This window comes from Nothobranchius furzeri, chromosome 6, assembly GCF_043380555.1.
Source record: "Nothobranchius furzeri strain GRZ-AD chromosome 6, NfurGRZ-RIMD1, whole genome shotgun sequence".
In the NCBI taxonomy this organism is placed as follows: Eukaryota; Metazoa; Chordata; class Actinopteri; order Cyprinodontiformes; family Nothobranchiidae; genus Nothobranchius; species Nothobranchius furzeri.
The window spans coordinates 26,520,013-26,539,560 of NC_091746.1; the positions used below are offsets into that span (position 1 = coordinate 26,520,013).

The 19,548-nt window shown below is 42.8% G+C and overlaps 2 protein-coding genes across 16 annotated transcripts in view; both read left to right on the forward strand.

Annotated features, from left to right (window-relative positions):
• The window catches only part of ctnnd1 (catenin (cadherin-associated protein), delta 1), a 55,542-nt gene extending 48,594 nt beyond the window's left edge, over positions 1–6,948 (forward strand). For 11 of the 13 annotated variants that reach the window (XM_054743901.2, XM_054743903.2, XM_015971904.3 and 8 more), the window contains 3 exons: positions 2,661–2,722; positions 3,285–3,339; positions 5,370–6,948. In XM_054743901.2, coding sequence (XP_054599876.2) covers positions 2,661–2,722; positions 3,285–3,339; positions 5,370–5,428 — 176 coding nt within the window. In that variant the 3' untranslated portion in view covers positions 5,429–6,948. Of the gene's footprint in view, positions 1–2,660; positions 2,723–3,284; positions 3,380–5,369 lie in introns of all 13 variants that reach the window. The other 2 variants (XM_015971930.3, XM_015971941.3) reach the window with 2 other exon arrangements.
• Positions 6,949–9,394: 2,446 nt separating this feature from the next.
• The window catches only part of LOC107393539 (uncharacterized), a 19,277-nt gene continuing 9,123 nt past the window's right edge, over positions 9,395–19,548 (forward strand). Inside the window, exons 1-4 of one of the 3 annotated variants that reach the window (XM_015971990.3) lie at positions 9,395–9,550; positions 10,345–10,461; positions 10,541–11,415; positions 12,268–12,354. In XM_015971990.3, coding sequence (XP_015827476.3) covers positions 10,359–10,461; positions 10,541–11,415; positions 12,268–12,354 — 1,065 coding nt within the window. In that variant the 5' untranslated portion in view covers positions 9,395–9,550; positions 10,345–10,358. Of the gene's footprint in view, positions 9,551–9,587; positions 10,462–10,540; positions 11,416–12,267; positions 12,355–19,548 lie in introns of those variants that run through there. The other 2 variants (XM_015971981.3, XM_070552073.1) reach the window with 2 other exon arrangements.

The window sequence follows — 19,548 nt, forward strand, 5'->3', positions numbered from 1 at the left end:
GTTAAATAAATTATTTGTGTGATTTAAATGCAGCGGATAAAAGTTCCTAGGCGAGTTTCCGCATGGACGCTGTATTGAGTGACACACGACAGCTGTACGCGCCCGATCGCCGCTTAAAAAATGTAATCTGCAAATTCTGATCAACGTATTTCAGAGCGGATCAAACCAGCTTTCTGCCGCTGCTGCTGGAGCCGTAGAGGCACTGAACGGAGCGTCGCTTCGCCCCTCCCTCCCTCCCTCCCTCCCTTTCTCGCACTGTGCCGGCACGCAGCGGCAGAAACTTTCCCCCTGGGACAACTGATGTAAAGTTTTCATCCTACAACGAAAATACGGCACAGAGGATGCTCGTTATTGCTGCCCCGTGGCATCCAAGAAAAAAAAGGAGAGCTTCGACGGGTGCAACCTTTTATTTGCAAGTGGCAGTAGATGCATCATACATCACCAAGCACTGAGCGCCTGGTGCAAAACGCAGCGAAAACTGAAAATACATAATTTACAAACATTGAATCCAATTCCTGACGAACGTCTGGAGCAACAAAGAAAAGAAAAACAGATGCCTTGCTCCTCTTGCCACAGGTTGCAGTCAAGGAAACGTCATGCAAAGGCTTGGCACAGCAAGGCCGTAGACTAGACGTACAAAGCATTTTAGGGTTGTCACGGTAACCGGTGTAGCGGTAAACCCCGGTAAAAAATTGACAAAAATAATAGTCTTGTTTTAAAAAATATATATTATGTCGGTGGATTACCGTGGCTGCGGTGTAGGCACGGTGACCCTTACCAGCCACCGTATCATCTGCTGAAGTTGCCGGCGGCACATGCGCACTTTGTTGTTTACAACCAAAACTTTCTTGAAGCAAAAGCTGAAATAATGGCCAAAGGAGGAGACGGCAGCGCTCAGGACATTTTGTATCCCTCAAAGAAGACAAAGTGGGAAGTACGGGCATATTTTGGATATCTGAAGAATGTCGAGGGACAGTTGATAGAAGACGGCTATCCTGTTTGCAGCACGTGCAGAAAAAGTGTCTGAAAGGCAGCAACGCTTCAAATCTCATGACACATCTGCGTGACCATCACCCACAACTCTACAGTCAACGCAAGGCAAGCTAACGTTAGCGTTTTAGCTAAAATGCGTGATCCGAGGATTTGGGTTGAGGGAGAACGCAACGAGTCGCTATATAAAGCAGCCGCAGCGCCGCTACCTGCATATAAACCGTGTCGCGGACACCGCCATGTTGAAATGACGCTATGCATTACGGGGCTCCCAGGGGCAGATAAGAGTTGGTCTCTCTCCGAGAATAATTATGAATTTAACAACGATTACTGCCTGATGACATTTTCCCACATCTGCAAAGCTCACTGGAAGGACACAAACCGAGGACGATATTTTCCTGATATAGGGTTTATTACTCAAGTAAGGGTAAAAAAGTATCTGATTAGAAGGCTACTTGAGTACTGAGTATCATCTGATCTAATATTTTTAAAATGATGACATCAAACAGACAAAAAATAAGAAGTTATGGGCAAATATTGGTATTTTAAAGACTAAAGGGAAAAAATGTAAACAAATAAACAACATAATTACAAAATAACACATTTTAGACTAAATTTAGACACAAACTGAGGACAATATTTTCCTGATTTACAGGGTTTATTTTGAAAATGTAACGTTTAAAAAATACCGCGATAATACTGAAAACCGTGATAATTTTGGTCACAATAACCGTGAGGTTAAATTTTCATACCGTGACAACTCTAGTTCTGATTAATCGATTATGAGCAATATACCTTAACTTAGGTGGAAGTTTGTTCGGCTGCAACACGCCAAGCCAGGTGGAACGCCAACGCCACATCCACCCCCGGGTTAACGCCCACTTATATACAGTTTGGTGAAGGACGTTGACAATCCACCTGCCTGCAGCCGTTTACACTCGTTATTTAATGTGAGTTTTAAATAACCTCTGGGAGGTGTGAGGTGAGTTTTTAAGGCTCGCTGCAGAAATAAAAGCAGGAGCATCAACAGTCAAACACAACACTTGTCTGTGTGAGTGTGACACTCAGCTGCACTAATAACCTGTGAAATAAAGACGTCGTGTTAGATCAGCAGCCTGTGGTGACACCTGGTCCTGCTCACTATAGGAGCCGCTTTAGATAATAAATATAATAATAACATACCAAGAAGTTATCGAACCGAGCTCTTCAGAGCACCGAGCCGAATATGAATTTAGCGTATCGTTACTGGAAGACCACATCAGATTTATTGACAAAATGAGTGAACGTGACCTTTTAGGACAGGAAGCATCATCCGACGCTTTCAGAGAGATGCGTCATCGAGACAATAGTGAGTCCGACCATGAAGAGAGGAAGTTAACTGGCATTAACTGAAGGGTTTCATGCATAATGCACGCAGCGATCAAACGCACGCACATCCCCCTCTTCTCTGCTGCAGTCGTTTTCCTCCCAAGCTGATTCAGGAACTTTGCTGAGAAGGATCCTGCTAAACGAGGGGAGAAGGTGCAGAAATAAATCATCGCCTGTCTGGATTTCTGCTTTAGTTTAAAGGAACTAGATGAAATCATTTTTGTTTTTAAAAATGAGCATCTTTGTGAGCTGACTTGGTTACAAAGCTAACGTGGTTCACTTTGTTTCTGCTTCCCTTCCAGACGCCTACACCACACTGGACCGGAACAACACTCATGAGTCTTCTGACAAGGATTCAGTTCAGGTAGACGCTGGCCCTCCATGACAGCCACCACATGAGTTAAAACTAGAGCTCTGCTGAAGACTCTCCTAAACCCAACACAGGTTTTGAGAGTGGAAACATCAAATTCACATTAACATGAGAGGAAGTTTGGGGTTTAGGACTGTCGGTCATGATGCTGCTGCTGCTGCTGCAACACAGTTCAGTTATGTCCACCTAATTCAGGAGAGGCTAAATTTTGCACACCTGGCTGAGCTTTACCAGAAAAAGCTGGGATTTTGTGGAAACGATGAACTCCTGGGCAGACAGGCTGAATGTGAGCTCTGGGAATGTTGTTGTGAATGTTCTCACACCCACAGACAGCATGTTGCTACACGTCTTGTTGAAGCCGAGTGGTTGATCTGTATCTCACACGTCATTTCTGCCCTGAAACACGAACTAACAGCTCTTTTCCCATCAGGTGTCTTTCTTCTTTGCACTTTTTAAAAATGTTCTGGGTTTTTTTTTTCTTCCTGTGTCACCCTGTCGCTTTTGTCTTTTAAAAACTATCAAACACTCCCCATGTTGTCTTTTTGTTTCCTCCCAGGGAGGGATGTATGGGGAGAGGCAGGCTTCCTTGCCTCTGATGGATTCTTACGATGGTTAGGCCACACCCACTGTCACACTGCATGTCAGAGCATGGTATGTGTGTCCCTCCAGCTTCCCCGCTCCACTCACCGCATGACCTAACAGCTCGGTAGTGCATTAACAACTCTGTGTGTTTTGGGACTTTAGTTGTATCGGATTATGTTTTTGCTCCCCCTGCTGGCTAAAAATACCAGTATTGGTTTTTATAGTATGTGTTGATGTCGCTGCATCGGTATATTAGATCCATCCTAGATTTAAAAATATAAAGATAAACGGAGGTTGGAGAATTCCAAGAAAAATCCCAGAAAGATTAAAATATTTAAGGTTAAAGTTTCCATAAATTGAAGTGTACATCCGTTAAAGACGGTACGCCACCAAGACGCGCGTGTCCCTGTCGGGTCGTACAGGTAGCGAACTTCCCAGCCTCCTCTGGGGGATCCCAGTGCGAGGATTTCTAATGGCTGGCTCTTGCTGGGCGTCTCCTCCCAGCTGCGTTGTGGTCAAGTCACCGTCTCTCCAGTCCAGGTCACACTCGACTCCTTAGTGTTTGAGTTCCATATGATCAGTCCAAGTTGAGTCGGCATAAAGTCGCTATGGTCCTACAGGCCAAGTCATCCAGTCTAATGTACAAATTCACCCTCCACTTGTTGCGTTTTTTACCCGAAAACAGGGAAATTACGACTGTCATAGCTAGCATGTAGCCTGTGCTAATTTTAGCTTATTAGATTAGAGCTCAGATTCAATTACCACAACTTCCAGTTCCAGATTACATATCAAGTATTTATTTTTATTTACTTTAACCCTCCCACTGTCTTCATGGGTGACCCCGTCAGGAAAGCTGACCACTGAGCAGGATTGATGGTTTGTCCCTTGAGGTCCACGTGGCAGGGGGTGAGGAGTGAGCACCACCTCACCCCCTGCCACGTGGACCCAAGGGTTAAACCATCAATCCTGCTCAGTGGTCAGCTTTCCTCGCGGGGTCACGCCCGTTAGGACAGTGGGGGGGGTTATGCATTTTATTTTTATTATTTAGCCAAATGCAGCTGTGTTAGCTTGGTGTTGTCGTGGGGGCTTTGAGTTGTCCCGGTCTTCCTGACTTTAAGGGAAAATCTGCAAAAGCAAACTGCGCAGTGTGCGGTACGAGTGGACTCCCTCAGGGCACTGAATTTGCACGTCAGGGTCCGAGTTTAAGTTTAAGTGAGGTGTATCCAGTATATTTCAAAATAAAACCTGTTTTAAGGACTTCGGTATTTTACTAATATATCTTTAAATCTGTTTAGTCCAATTTTGTGCTCTTGTGGGAGCAAATTTCCAGTCGGCGACTCGACGTGCCGTCTGTCCAGAAACCGCATCGCGTAAGTTCCGTACTCGGTGTAAACGAGGCGCTCGGCTGAGTCCGGCCACCCTTTGAAACCACTTTTCTCTGGCGTCTCGTTCTTTCAGCTGCGATCCACGTCTCCCGTTCGTAGACGAGGGTTGGAATGCAGCCGGAGCAGTGAAGCTTAGCCGGAGCGCCGCCGTCATTACTGCGGCTGAAGGCGTGGTCCATCAGTCTGTCTGCTGCTCTACCATCACTCACCAACTCCTCATTCCCAGTTTAGAGGAATGAAGTTGGATTTAAATGGATTTGAACTCTTATTCGTTTTCCTTTTGGGTTTTAGTTCCTGTAGATTCACCACCTACACCTTTAGAGAGCGTCCTGGAACTTTACAGCTGGAATCTCAAACGTTCCCTTTAAACTTTTGTTCTGAAAAATTTAAGACGGCTTATTTCTTCCCAACCATGAACCATGGACTCGTGAGCAGCGGGCCTTACTCCAACGAGTGGGACGTTGCAAAATCAGAAAATGAAAGTTTTTAAATCTGGCGTTTCATTCTTCTTGGAACCCCCCGTCCTCCCATCTCTCTAATATTTTTAATCTACATTGGGCCCACTATGCTGTAGTACTCTCCTGTGTACTTACCTTGAGTGTGTTTTGAAGGCATGAGCACCTCTCAGCTGCCTCACACCACCGCTTCCCACACTCCTGCCTCTTTTCTTGCAGAAAAACTGATCGTTTGCCTCACAAGACGACCGCCTCCTCCCACTTACTGCCCTTGCTGAGCTGACGATCGGGGACCACGACGCTACCGCCGGGATCCGACTCCCAGCATTTATCTCCTCCACCCTCCACAGCTTCTCTTTCCCCTCCTGTCTCTGTTACATTCCTCCTTTGCAGCAGAACTAATGAACGAATGAATGAAACCACTCCAAAGCAACGCAGTGGATGGAAACTTTCCTGTGGACGGCTGTTTGTGACTCCATGACCACTCCCGCTCAGCATAACCACTCATGTCAGACGTCTTGCTGCATCACCAGGAAGACGGGGACCCTCATCAGAGACACCGGACCTTATTTAAGGAACTTAAACACGTCTTTAGACTTTAACCAGCTAATCTTTGGGATCAGAACGGGACACTTTCTGCAGAAAACTTACATTCATGTTGATAAGAAATGCTTCTTCTTGTAAATGGTTGGTTTCTGTCCCTGAGAGCAATTTTTTATCTTATTGTTGCCTCTACTTGCTTTGCTCTGTATCATCACTATCGTGCCAAACGACCGTAACGGATGCAGACGAGCCGCTCCAGCGTCGTCGCGCTGCTGCTGCTGCAGCGTCGGAATAACGGACTTCTCTGCACCCAGAATGATTCCTGTTGGACAAACGGTCAGTTTTAAGGTCGAGTTTGGGAGACATCGGAAGACTCAGCGGGTACTTTTGAGTATTTTTGCTGGTTTTTAACAAGATGAATGTGTGTTTAAAAAAAAAAGCTGTAACAGTGGGTTAACTGGAGTGCCTCCTTGCTTATTCAGGATGGATCTGATGAGTTCATCCTCACTGCAGCGAACGTGTTTGGAAAAGTTCTGGAAGAGCCTCATTCTTGAAAACCGTTATTATTTTTTTTACAGCTTAAAAATGTTTTTGTTTGTTTTCCTGCTTTGCGAACTCGGAGGCTGCCTGACTACAGAACGTTAACATTATCCCACATCAGTGCCGAGCGAGATGTAGATACTGAGTGGTTTTTTTAAAGCAGCACCAAGGGGGTACATTTAACGCTTTTTTTCTGTTTTATTGTCTACCTTTTGTTTGTTTCTATGCCGGATGAATTAATGACAGAGGAAGACCCTTTTTCCCAAAAAGACGCGTTGCCTTCAAGAGCAAACCTAAAGCGGGAGAAAGTCTGTAGAGGCAGATTGTCATTCGCTAAAGTGGAAAAGTGAATAAAAGCACATTTAAACTTTATATATAAACAAGAGAATATTTGTTAATTTTAATAGTTTTATGTATTTCTTATTATTTTTTATTGATTTGGGGTTAATTGTTTTGGGTTCTCTGGGTGAATGCATATGCAATCAGTCTTTGTTTTGATTTAAAACGTTCAGTTTGTGTGTTGAAGCAAAACCAAGTTAGCAGAATAAATCATCTTCATTCTTCCATCAGAAAACGAAGCAGCAGCCGTAAATTCAGATCGTGGACGACACCGTAATGTCTTTGCCTTGGCTCTTAAAATGTTGCACATTCTCATTTATGATTGAATTATGTAACTAGCAATAATGTTTGTAATAAAAGAGAAAATGATTTCTGAGCATCTTGTCTTTAAACCGTAATGAACCAGTGAAAGATTATGTGCCGTTACCTGAGTTACGGTGAAAAGCTGTTTTTGTGGTGACTGATTAGTAGAAAATAAACATTTTCATTGTCTCGCCTACATGTTTAGATAAAGCCACAAGATCTACTCTTAAAGGGACATTATGGAAGTTTGACAGCCAAAACTTGTATAGAAATAATAAAAATCTTCTTCATACATTCTCCTGCAATGCCCTGGTCCTGTAGAATGAGCCCTGGCATTTTTACTGTGATTGCCTGTTTTTCTGTAAAATCACAGAAAAAGAGAGATGCTCGGGTCGAGCAGGCTGCTTCATGCGCGTTCACGCTCAGGCATCGCCCGTAGCATTTGCTATCCGTAGCTTTAGCAGCAGAGAGAGAGGCAGTGCCACTTTATCGCTGTTCCTAACGCCTAGTGACAAAGCTAGCTACATTTCTGAGGACCCTTAGCTACTTTCTGTAGAACTTTCTTCTAGATATTTCCTGCAAATTAGCAACAAAATAGCCATTTTCACTCCGAACCGTTCTTTGAACGTTGTTTCAGCTGTCATCAAGGATATAAATGTTACAGATACAAATTATGTCACTTGTGCCATAGCTCCCCTAGTACGACGTTGAACTCTCATGCAGAAGACCTGGGTTTGATTCTGGATGTGAACGTTGTTCAGTTAGAGGTTTTTCTTTTTTACATTAATGGTATATTTTTTACAGTAAGATGCCCAAATTTTTATTTGAGACTCGCCGAACGGCATTGAATTCACAGATAAAAAAGATGTGGGTTCAACTTTCATTTTGGAACAATTTTTCAAGCAAGGGAAGGGAATGATCTGAGCATGCAGGAGGACTGACCCATCATAAACCTTTGTCGGCTGTGCTGAAGAGAAAGATACAGAACCAAATTATTTAATTAATTAGCTGTGTGTTCTCCTGTCCTCTGTCCTCCGGGCCACACACACACACACACACACAGGACTGTCTCAGCTGTTATTTTCGTTAAGGAGTGTGCACGTACAGCATGCGCCCCTCGTGCACGAGCCTACTATTGAAGCTGCCATTACGCTTTTGGCCCTAGGGGGCAATCACGAGCATAAAAATTCAAAACTGTAAAGTCCCTGTTTTTTTAAATAGTGTCTTTTTTTTCTATACACAACTGTTGTATTGTGACTTTTAAACGTTAAGGCAAAAAAAAAGCAGATGAAGTAATTTCAGCTAATTCTGGTACCAAAATTATGCCAAGCTTTGTCTTTATATCTGATAAAACTCTCAGCCAGCTCATGTAATCTTAATGTGAATCTGCTGCAGGAACTCCTGGAAATAATAGGAATAACTTGTTCCCGAAGACCGCAAAAATCTGTCAGATCTAAATTATTTTGGTCAGTGTTAAAGAGCCACAGCTTGTAGAATCCTGTCTGAATCCAATGATGTCCAGAAACCATCAGTGGCTTGGTTCTAGGTGGGACTGTGATGATGTAGATGTTCCCAGAGCACCAAACTATTAAGAACATTAAAGAAAACCAACATTACCAAATTTGATCTATAAAGGCCATGAGAATATTCGTCATGTGGAGATAAACAGATTTAAAAGGACTTTGGGTGTATGGTCCAAAGCAACAGCGAGTGTGGAAAAGGGGTGAAGAAGCAGGTTGGAATGAGAAAAGTCTCAGCTTATCGTGATCAAATTGAGCAAGAAAGAAAGAAAAGGTGTAGAAGACAGTGAGACCAGCCATGTCTGGTTTAGAGACTGTCTATGAGGAAAAGACAGATGGAGACAGAAGTGGATGTTGCCAAGCTCAAGAGGTTGAGGTTCTCTTTGGGAGTGAGAAGAATGGAGAGGATCAGGAATGAGTCCATCAGAGGGTCAGCTGAATGATAGATGTTCTGTAAATAAAGTTGGAGAGGTCCAAAGGAGAGACAGGGGTTACATTAGTAGAAGCATGCTGAGGTTGGAGAGGAATAACAAAAGGAGATCCATGGATGTGGCGAAAGAGGCCATGTGAGGATGGAGGATGCAGAAGACAGGACTAAATGGAGGCAGATGATTGGCCGTGGTGACTCCTAAAGAGAAAGATGACTGAAAATACTTCGATAAAGAACTAAAACTATCCTTTTGTTTTGTAAATATAAATATGACTGATGTGCATGGCATTTCTTAGTTAGTAACTAGAAACCAACTGCTGAAGGTCCACTTGTGGCTGGACCACACAGAAAAAGTGGATTTTATTTGTGTCTGAGAATTAAATTATCTGATGGAAACATAAAGAATATTATTTAAAAATAACTGCAAATCGGTTTATTTGCCCAACGAACTAATAATTGAGTTTAGAGAATGAAGACAAGAAAAAGTTTTATTTTGAAATCGGTCAATTTTTGCTGCCGTGTACCTGAGTGGCCACCAGATGGCGCTGCAGCTAAAGTTAGTGGCCACTTTACTTCGTCGATAAACTTGGAAGATGAGAAGTTAAAAAAAAACTAAAGCACGCTTTAACTTAAGAGTTTAACTAATATATGAAAACTAAAAATGTGTAAAATAAATAACGAGTAACCGATCCTTGGACTAAATCACGTGATACCCAAGAGGAAAGGTGAGTTTTTGTGAAGCCGCATTAGCTAAACATGCCATGCTTCAAGTAGCTAGCATCCAGATGTCGATTTTTAATCAACTGGAGTTTATGAAACAATCAAATGTTTTGTTTGTGTTTATAAAAACAATCAAAACACAAGAAAGTCTCTGCGAAGCCGGAGACGTTAAAAGTCTCGGAGAAAAGGCGTTTGTGTAAGGGGGGACAAACATGTCGCCCACAAGTGTTTCCAGCTCTGAAAGCTAATATAAATATGCAAATGTGTGAAGTGTGGTTAACCAGTGTTTAAATGACCTTAACTGTGTTTAACCAGCAGGTAGGAAACATTTTAATCCCCATGTCTTATTGAAATTACTGGGAACTAATTCTAAAAAAAAAAAAAAAAAAGATTTCCGTGAGTCATGACAGTAAAACCACTTTAATGCTCATATTATTAAATTATATCTTAATATAATTTTATTTGCCCCAAACGAATAAATATTTCAGAGAAAGAAAGGTTTATAGAAGATGTGAACTGATCCTTCTGGTTCCTAAAGCTAAAGGTTTATCATTTTTAATGCTTTTTTTTAGTAGGATTTTAAAACATTATATCCCTAATGTTAAGTTACCACACATCAGCCACTTCATTAGGAACACCACACCTGTTGCTGCACCTGCTGCTTTCAGCACCGCCTTAACTATTCATGTTGATCTCTGCTGGAAGCGTTGCTCTGAGGTTTTGGTCCACATTGAGATGACGGCATCCACATGAACATACCCGATGTTCCGTTACGAGCTGGTATGATTTTCTCTTTCAGTGATTATTTCGGACATGCAGAAGCTCTGGTGGCCTGGCTATGGGGTGCAGCTTCTCAGGGAGCTGCAGAGACAACAGAACTGCTCCCAGTTCTGTGACACGCTGCTGCAAGCCGAGGGTGAGACCACAAATAAAACAGAAAAGTTGTAGAATCAACACGTGAATAACTGGTTTCGCTCTGACTTCTTTTCATGAAGGTATCTCAGTCCCGACCCACAGCTGTGTCCTCGCAGCTCTCAGCCCTCACTTGTCCCAGAAGCTGTCTGCATCTCCGTCTCCTCCACGTGGTCAGAAACGCTGCCTCCAGCTGCAGACGGTGACGGCTCAGACGTTGCTGAAACTCGTCGGCCTCTTGTACTCCGGGGAGCTGGAGGTCAGAGGGATCAAGGAGCAGAATGAAGTTCTGGCAGCAGCCCACCAGTTTGGAATTGGAGACCTTGTACTGGGATGTAAAAACGGAAACGCGACAGGTGGGAATTGCGTTGTGACTGGATTTCACACAGAACAGACCAGAATTAGGCACAGAAACCTCAAAATGAGGGATGCACAAGTTCAGAACCATCCTTCTGCTAAGGAGGGAAGTTTAGTGTCTGTTAGCACACGCACCGTAGAAGCCGGTGGGATGACAGCGCTGAGCCCTGAGCAGTCACCTCCTGTGGTAACGCCTCTTCAACCTCAAATCCTCCAGCTCAGCAAAGAGCTCCGCTTCACTCCTCATCCAACCATCCACAGTGGTGATGACCAGACAGTCCAACAGCCCTCCGACAGCGTTCCAAACCTCACATCCTCTTCCACTTCATCCACTTCCCTGGAGGGTGAGCGCAGCCCCCTGAGATCTCAGGAAGAAAACGCTTCCCAACAATTATCTGAGCCTGGGGACCGCGTTGCCAATGAAAGACGGGGAGATGGGAGAGGAAACGACAAATTGACTGAGGGTGGAAGAAGTACGGAGCAACTGGGACAAGTCAACGGAGACGAGACTGCAAACAAAACTGAAAACTCAGGGAGTTTATGTGATGAATGCGAAATCCCGAAGGAAAACAGTAGGAATAACGCACCGATTTATGTCAAGGTAAGACGTAACAAACATTGTCCCGTGGAAAATATTTGCTTATTCATGTTGATGCTAAAAGCAACTCTGCTGCTATTTAAAATGATTCTGGAGCAAAGAGAAAAGTTTTTAAAGAGCAAGTCACCCCCAAATCACTTTTTTTTTCCTGATAAACTATATAAAGGAGTGTCTAATCGTGCTGCAGACACGTGTAGTCAATAATTTGGCAGTTCAGTGCATCTTGGTTAAAATTCAAATATTCTGCCTAAAACTGTCAGTGTTGCGCCGTCGTCAGGGAAAAATTCTGCACTGTATTTGAATTTAAGTCTGCCACCGCTATTGGCTAAGAGGTATGCTATGATGTCATCTGGTACATTATGATGTCATAATGCCATTGTGAGCCTGTGTGTGTGTATTTGTTAGCGGCTCCACCCTCTCGGTCTGCCAAGCAACAGCATTTGTTGCATTTTTCAAACATGAAGTGGGAGTGAAGTAAGTTTCTTGTAGGGGGTGACTTGCTCTTTAATTAGAAAATCTCAATTCTTTGAGTTTCAATTCCACCCGATACCTGGATTCACCATGGCAACCACAAACAAAGGAGAAAGATATAGATCTGGATGCACCGCTGCAATAATTTAATCTGGTGGATTTAAATTAATTCCATCATGTGAGTGAGTGAGTGAGTGAGAGAGACTCATCTGTGAATTTCCCTTTTTTATAAATAAATATTTTAGGATTAATTTACTCAACAATATCTTTTTTGTTTATCTGTTTTGAAGTTAATGACATTTTTAAACTTTTAAAATTACAATCATCACGTTTGAGTTCAGCCTGATTTTTACGTGACTTTTGCTTCTTGTCTGTTTTTTGGAGGTGAAGCTAAGGCGGACTAAAGAGGAAGCGTGGGAGGTCGTGAACTCGCAGCACAGAGAGGCGTCGGGTCTAACCGCTGCCAAACAGGTAAATGAGCTAGAAAATGTAATCTGGATTTGATGAGTAAATTACAGCATCACTGAAGGCAGTTTTAATGCGCAGAAGATTAAAAGTAGATCACAGTGATCTGATGCAAAAGCTGCAAACTCCTCTCTTCTGACCGTTGTCTCTGCCTTTTTTATCCATCTGCAGAAACTTTTCCATAATATTTAATCAGCTGAAATTTTGCCTCATTTGACCTCAAGAAAAGGACGATAATTTAAAATAAAATTCTCTTGCAAGAGAAATATGTTGTAAAATTATTTAACATAAATTTGGTCAATCATCTGAAGTTATCTGATGTTGAACGGCAAATGTTGATTAAAAGTCTCAGAATGTCATTATTTGGGAACATTAGATTATGATGGATTACTTTTACTACTTCTGATTTGGCAAATGTTGAATTTTAACTATTACACTCGTAGATTACCTTCTGATTCCATCCAATAATCTGAGATTATTGAGACCCTGGATGGTTTTAAAAGTCTTTAAAGAAAAGGAAAAATTAGCTCATTTTCGCTGAAAAAACATTTTTAATAATTATTTCTGATTATGTTTATATATATATATATATTTCTTTTTTTTAACGATTAAATTTACATATTATTTAATGAAACATAAGAAGTGAGATTCCATAGGAAATATGAAATCAATCTTATGGGTCTTTGGATAATTTAAACCAGAAGATTGGAACTTTTTATTGCAGGGATTATGTAACACTTCGTATTAACTCAGAGACAAAAGAAAGAGTCAAGTTTAAAAGTTTAAAGATTTATTACTAAACAAATTAAACTAGACTAACTTTAACACTAAATGTATGGTGTAACTAAGGTGAACTGAGATGGAGAATGGTGTAATATGGAATGTTGCTCAGATTCAGCAAATCCAGAGAAACAATTAGTTTTGATGGGAGTGAAGATGATGTTTCGCGCTAAGCTTTTGGTTTGGAGATTTATAAACACATAGGATGCCATTCTGTCAGTCTACGTACCCTTTGCGGAAGTCCCTGTCAGATCAGGAATGTCGAGGTCCAGCTTGACCTTCTCTGGAACCGAAGCCGGTAGGAAAAGCAGCGATTGCTGACCAGACCAGGCTTGAGATACTTCCGAGTCACGACAGTTAATCTGCATCTAGCAAGAACCGAACCTGGGTCGTGATGGTTCAGCTTTTATTCTGAAAGGAACCGTTGCAGCAGGTGGAACAGCAACAGATTTTATCCAGCTTGTCCATAGGTTCTTTCGCAGGAAGAGGAAAGTTACGGATTGGCCACTCCGACACTTCTCTAGAACACTTTGAACTCGAGTTTAAGCTGATGTTGGCATAATTTTATAATTTGGATTTACGGTCGAATGAAAAGATGACAGATTTACCAAGCACCACCAAACCACGCCTCTGTCAGATCTGGAAGATTCTGATTGGATCAGTAAAAGCAATGTGTCAGGTGACTTAACCTTATGTGTGATTAGTCTTTAGTGGAAACATTTAAAGTTACATTACTTATTATATTCTATAGGATTATCATTATAATATCAAGTATTAAAAATAGTTCTTTGATTTATTAAAAGAAAGAGTCCTTTGTCTTCATTCTTCTCTTGAACTGGAAAGGAAGCAGTTTAGAAGCAAATACATGAGACCTTGAGGCAGTCTCATGCAGATTAGTTCTTCCTGAGGAGAGAGGATAAATAACCTTCGGTGGAATAGCTCCGTCATCACGTTAAAATATATATACACATATAATATATATGTATATATATTATATATATATATATATATATATATATATATATATATATATATATATATATATATATATATATATATATATATAATATATATATGTGTGTGTATGTATCTATATATATATACATATATATATGTATATATATGTATGTATAAATCCTCTAATACAGACCCGGGCCTGTATTTGACTCAAGCTCATCAAGCTCCAGGCCTTTATTGGAAGGAGGGCCAGAATTAGAGGCAGGCCTCTATTTCTATTTGAGCAAAATGAACTAATGGTTCGCTGGAGTTTTTGACAATTAAAATTGCGCCCACATTTTCAAAGTTAAACACATTTCTTTTAACAACGGTAGTTTCTGCTTCAATAATTATTTCATTTTCTGTTCCTCACTTCTGATTACCTTCAATGGTGTCTGTTTGTTGCAACCACCAGGTACAAAAACTAACTTGTTTTTATTTGACTATTTTTCTGTCCTGTCTGTTTATTATCTTCCTGCATCTCCTCTCAATCCTAAAGAAAAACTGCTACCTGGGTTCATATATAATCACCTCATGAGTTACCTTTGAACTGCAGTTCTAAAATAGCTACCCACCGCTAAAACAGCGGAGTGCACGCCGGCCGCATCAGTTAGGTGCGTCACCGAGGACAAAACATGTGATGCGCCCCGATCCACAGCAGCGAAACACATCAGGCACAAATAAAAGACAGAAAACATTAAAGGAAATGAGCTGACATGAACGATCGCGTGTCAGTACCGACGCTCTGGCACGGCGTGTTGCCCCCCCGACGGGCAGGAGCTTGGACAAACTGCAGGAAAACAACACCAGGGAGGTGTGGAATGGAATGCGGGCTATCACTGGCCTGAGACAAAAGAGAGGCGTTGGGATGGATGGGGATGTCGAAAGTGCTAACAACCTAAATCTACACTTCAATAGGTTCGACTGCCCAGCTTCTCCTGCCTCCACAGCCAGCTCTTCCCATCATCTCCTTTCATCCCCCCCCTGCCCCCTCAGCAGATGACATCAAAAAAGAATCGGGCAGACTCCACTCCGGCAAAGCTGCTGGTCCTGATGGTGTCCGTCCCAGGGCCCTTAGGTGTTGTGCTTCCCAGCTGTCTGGAGTTTTACAACGGATCTTCAACATGAGCCTGGAGATGCAGAGTTCCATATCTCTGGAAGACATTCTGCCTGGTTCCTGTCCCTAAAAAGATCAACCCGTCGACCCCCAGTGACTACAGGCCAGTGGCTCTGACCTCACACGTCATGAAGACGCTGGAGAGACTCGTCCTAAAACATCTGAGGCTGCTTGTGGAGCCTTGGTTGGATCCCCTGCAGTTTGCTTATCAACCTCGTATCGGTGTGGAGGATGCCCTCATCAACCTGCTGGACTGGGCATATTCTCATCTGGACATTGCTGGGAGCACTGTGAGGGTCATGTTCTTCGACTTCTCTAGTGCCTTTAACACGATCAGACCATCACTGCTGGGGAATACGCTCATGGAAATGCAGGTGGATACCCCACTAGTAGGTTGGATTACGGACTATTTAACAAGTAGGCCACAGCATAGGGCTGCACAATATATCGAAAAATTATCGTCATCGCTATAACAGGACGTGCGATAGGCCCATCGCAAAGCACGTCTAAAACGGCGATAAATGTTTGGTTCAACATTTCCATCCGTGTCATACATCAGCTTTTTGTAAACCAGCTCTGTTTTTTTACATGGAAGTATTATTTGACCAATCAAATGTAGCCCTTCTGATATGCGGCCAATCAGATGGGTCCGTTCACATAATACGCCCGCCCCCTACGTAGACCCTTACCCCAAAATTCCACTATCTCCACTCCGCCCCCGCTGCCGCTCGCTTCCCTTGTTCGTCATGCTGGCTCAGATTAACGAACGCACTTTGTGCTGTTTCTGGAATCAGCGCTGCTTTCAAACGTGAACGTGAGTCCGCTCGGTGCCGTTAAGCAGCTGATAGTAACCGGGATGACTCGGATACGTGCCGGTGAACCAACCGGTAAACTTGTTCAATTTGGGGATAAAAACAAACGTTTTCACATATTTTCCATGTAGTTTTTTTTGCCAGTTCCTCTTCTGAAAGGTAGACAGTTGTTTTTCTCTTTCCCTCAGAAAATCTTAATATTCTCCTAGTTTGGCCCAGCACAGTTCACTTCCCATTACAGCAACAGCCTTATATCATAACCACATAAGTGGAGAAAATGTTCAGTAGCAATGAGATAATTTGCTGTTGCATTTAAGTGATGTTAACTATTATTTAACATTTAAACTATTTATTCTAAAACCCTGGTAAGGGATGTTTTTCTGTATTTGGAGCATCAGAAAAAGTTTTATGGTGGAGGTGATGTTTTAAAGTCACTGAGAAACTGCATGCATGCAGTTTGTTGTTTTGCTGCTAATACAGTAGCAGGTGCAGCTGCTAATACAGTAGCAGGTGCAGCTGCTAATACAGTAGCAGGTGCAGCTGCTAATACAGTAGCAGGTGCAGCTGCTAATACAGTAGCAGGTGCAGCTGCTAATACAGTAGCAGGTGCAGCTGCTAACACAATAGCAGGTGCAGCTGCTAATACAGTAGCAGGTGCAGCTGCTAACACAATAGCAGGTGCAGCTGCTAATACAGTAGCAGGTGCAGCTGCTAATACAGTAGCAGGTGCAGCTGCTAATACAGTAGCAGGTGCAGCTGCTAATACAGTAGCAGGTGCAGCTGCTAATACAGTAGCAGGTGCAGCTGCTAACACAGTAGCAGGTGCAGCTGCTAATACAGTAGCAGGTGCAGCTGCTAATACAGTAGCAGGTGCAGCTGCTAACACAGTAGCAGGTGCAGCTGCTAATACAGTAGCAGGTGCAGCTGCTAATACAGTAGCAGGTGCAGCTGCTAATACAGTAGCAGGTGCAGCTGCTAATACAGTAGCAGGTGCAGCTGCTAGTACAGTAGCAGGTGCAGCTGCTAATACAGTAGCAGGTGCAGCTGCTAACACAGTAGCAGGTGCAGCTGCTAATACAGTAGCAGGTGCAGCTGCTAGTACAGTAGCAGGTGCACCTGCTAATACAGTAGCAGGTGCACCTGCTAACACAGTAGCAGGTGCAGCTGCTAATACAGTAGCAGGTGCAGCTGCTAATACAGTAGCAGGTGCAGCTGCTAACACAGTAGCAGGTGCAGCTGCTAACACAGTAGCAGGTGCAGCTGCTAATACAGTAGCAGGTGCAGCTGCTAATACAGTAGCAGGTGCAGCTGCTAGTACAGTAGCAGGTGCAGCTGCATATTCTTGCAATAAAAATGTTATGTTGTAATGGAATTCATGCATTAGTTGTTGTTTGCTTTGAACCCAGAGTAGACGTCACACGCCAGACGACATCAACACTGCATACTTTAGTATTTGTTCCTTTATCGTGAGTAATATCGATATCGCAATATTAAGCACTGTTATCGGATATCGCAGGTTTTCCTAATATCGTGCAGCCCTACCACAGCATGTCCGACTGATGAGCTGCCGCTCAGATAACATCCTGAGCAGCACGGGGGCGCCGCAGGGGACATCTCTATCACCCTTCCTCTTCACCCTGTACACATCTGACTTCAGGTACAAGTCTCAGTCTTGCCATCTGCAGAAATTCTCTGATGACTCTGCCATCGTGGGCTGTATCAGGGATGGTCAGGAGGTGGAGTACAGGAGTGTGGTGGACAGCTTTGTGGAGTGGTGTGAGCTAAACCACCTACAACTTAACATCACAAAGACTAAGGAACTGATTATGGACTTTAGGAAGCAGGCCCCACCTCCTACTCCTGTCACCATCAGAGGGGCTGATGTTGTGATCGTTGAGGACTACCGGTACCTGGGGGTTCACTTGGACTGTAAACTGGACTGGACTGGACCAAGAACACCAATGCTATCTTTAAAAAAGGGCAGAGTCGGCTTTTCCTACTGAGGCGGCTCAGGTCTTTCAATGTTGGTAGGAAAATGGTGACCATGTTCTATCACTCGGTGTTGGAGAGTGTCGTGTTCTTTGCAGCTGTGTGCTGGGGCAGCGGGGTGAAGATAGCTGATGCCAACAGGCTGAACAAGCTGATTAGGAAGGCTGGTTCTGTCCTGGGTGTCAGACTTGAGAACCTGGAGGAGGTGTCTGAGAGGAGAATGCTAAAAAAGCTTCTCTCTATCTTGGACAACCCCTCCCACCCCATGCACGCCCACATGATGGACCATCGAAGCACACGCAGCAAAAGACTCATTGCCTCTAAATGCAGAACTGACCGCCACAGGAAATCCTTCGTACCGGTGGCAACAGGATTGTTTAACTCTTCCTCACCCTGTAGGTGATTCTCCTAATACCTTGACCTAGGCTATTCTGTTCCCTCCCAGACCGTGCAATATTACCCAAGAGTTCTTATTGGAATTATGTTTGCATCCCTCCATCATATGCTGCTACTACCCTTAATTCTGTTGCACAATATCAATCAATCAAAACTTTATTTATAAAGCGCCTTCCGCAACCCTGTCAGGAAGCCCAAAGCGCTGCTTTGATCAAATGATCAATACTTTGATCATTTTCGAAAATCGCCTGCACTGATAGCTTAATTACTTATTCACCAGGATACAGTCATGTATTTTATTTGTTGAGTTATCTGAGTATTTCTCTTGCACTATCCTATTGTATACTACTGTACACTATTTTTACTGCATATATCGTATATCTTATATCTGTTTCACCTGTTCCTTTGTCTCTCCTACTGCTTTGAGCATACACAATTTCCCTCGGGATAAATAAAGTTGTTCTTATCTTATATATATATACACATATATACAGGGGCGTAGCACCAAATTCTGGGCCCTGGGTACAAGTCTTCTAGGTGGGCCCCCATGCTCAATTGTTTAATATCTCTCTTACACATTTTTTGTCATGCTATAAGACAAGATAATAAATATGATCTTAGTTTAACCTCTATATTGAGCAAATACAAATGCCAGCATAATAAAAGTGAAATGCCCAGACTTCACATATAATTATTTTTATTTGCCAACAATGTGTTCAAACAAAAATCCTGGAATTTATTTTCCAGTAAATGCCCACTGATGGGTCTTCATGTTAGCAAAATCACTTATGGGATCTTTAAAGTCCAATCCTCTGGCTAATTGGCTTTCAATAGAAAGAAGAGCTAGGCTGTTCAGTCTATCCTGGGACATTGTTGATCTCAAATAATTTTTCACCAGTTTCAGTTTGCTAAAAGCCCGTTCACCCCCAGCAACAGTCACAGGTAGTGTGCAAAATATCCTCAGTCCAATACAAACTTCTCCAAAAATGCTCTGTAATTGCATCCTGTATGGCATTAAGCAGCTCAAGAGGAGACCGAATGTGTGGAAATGTGGCACCATATATTGTTCTCAGGTGTAGCATCTCATTCTCAAATTCAGCTGTGAGATCC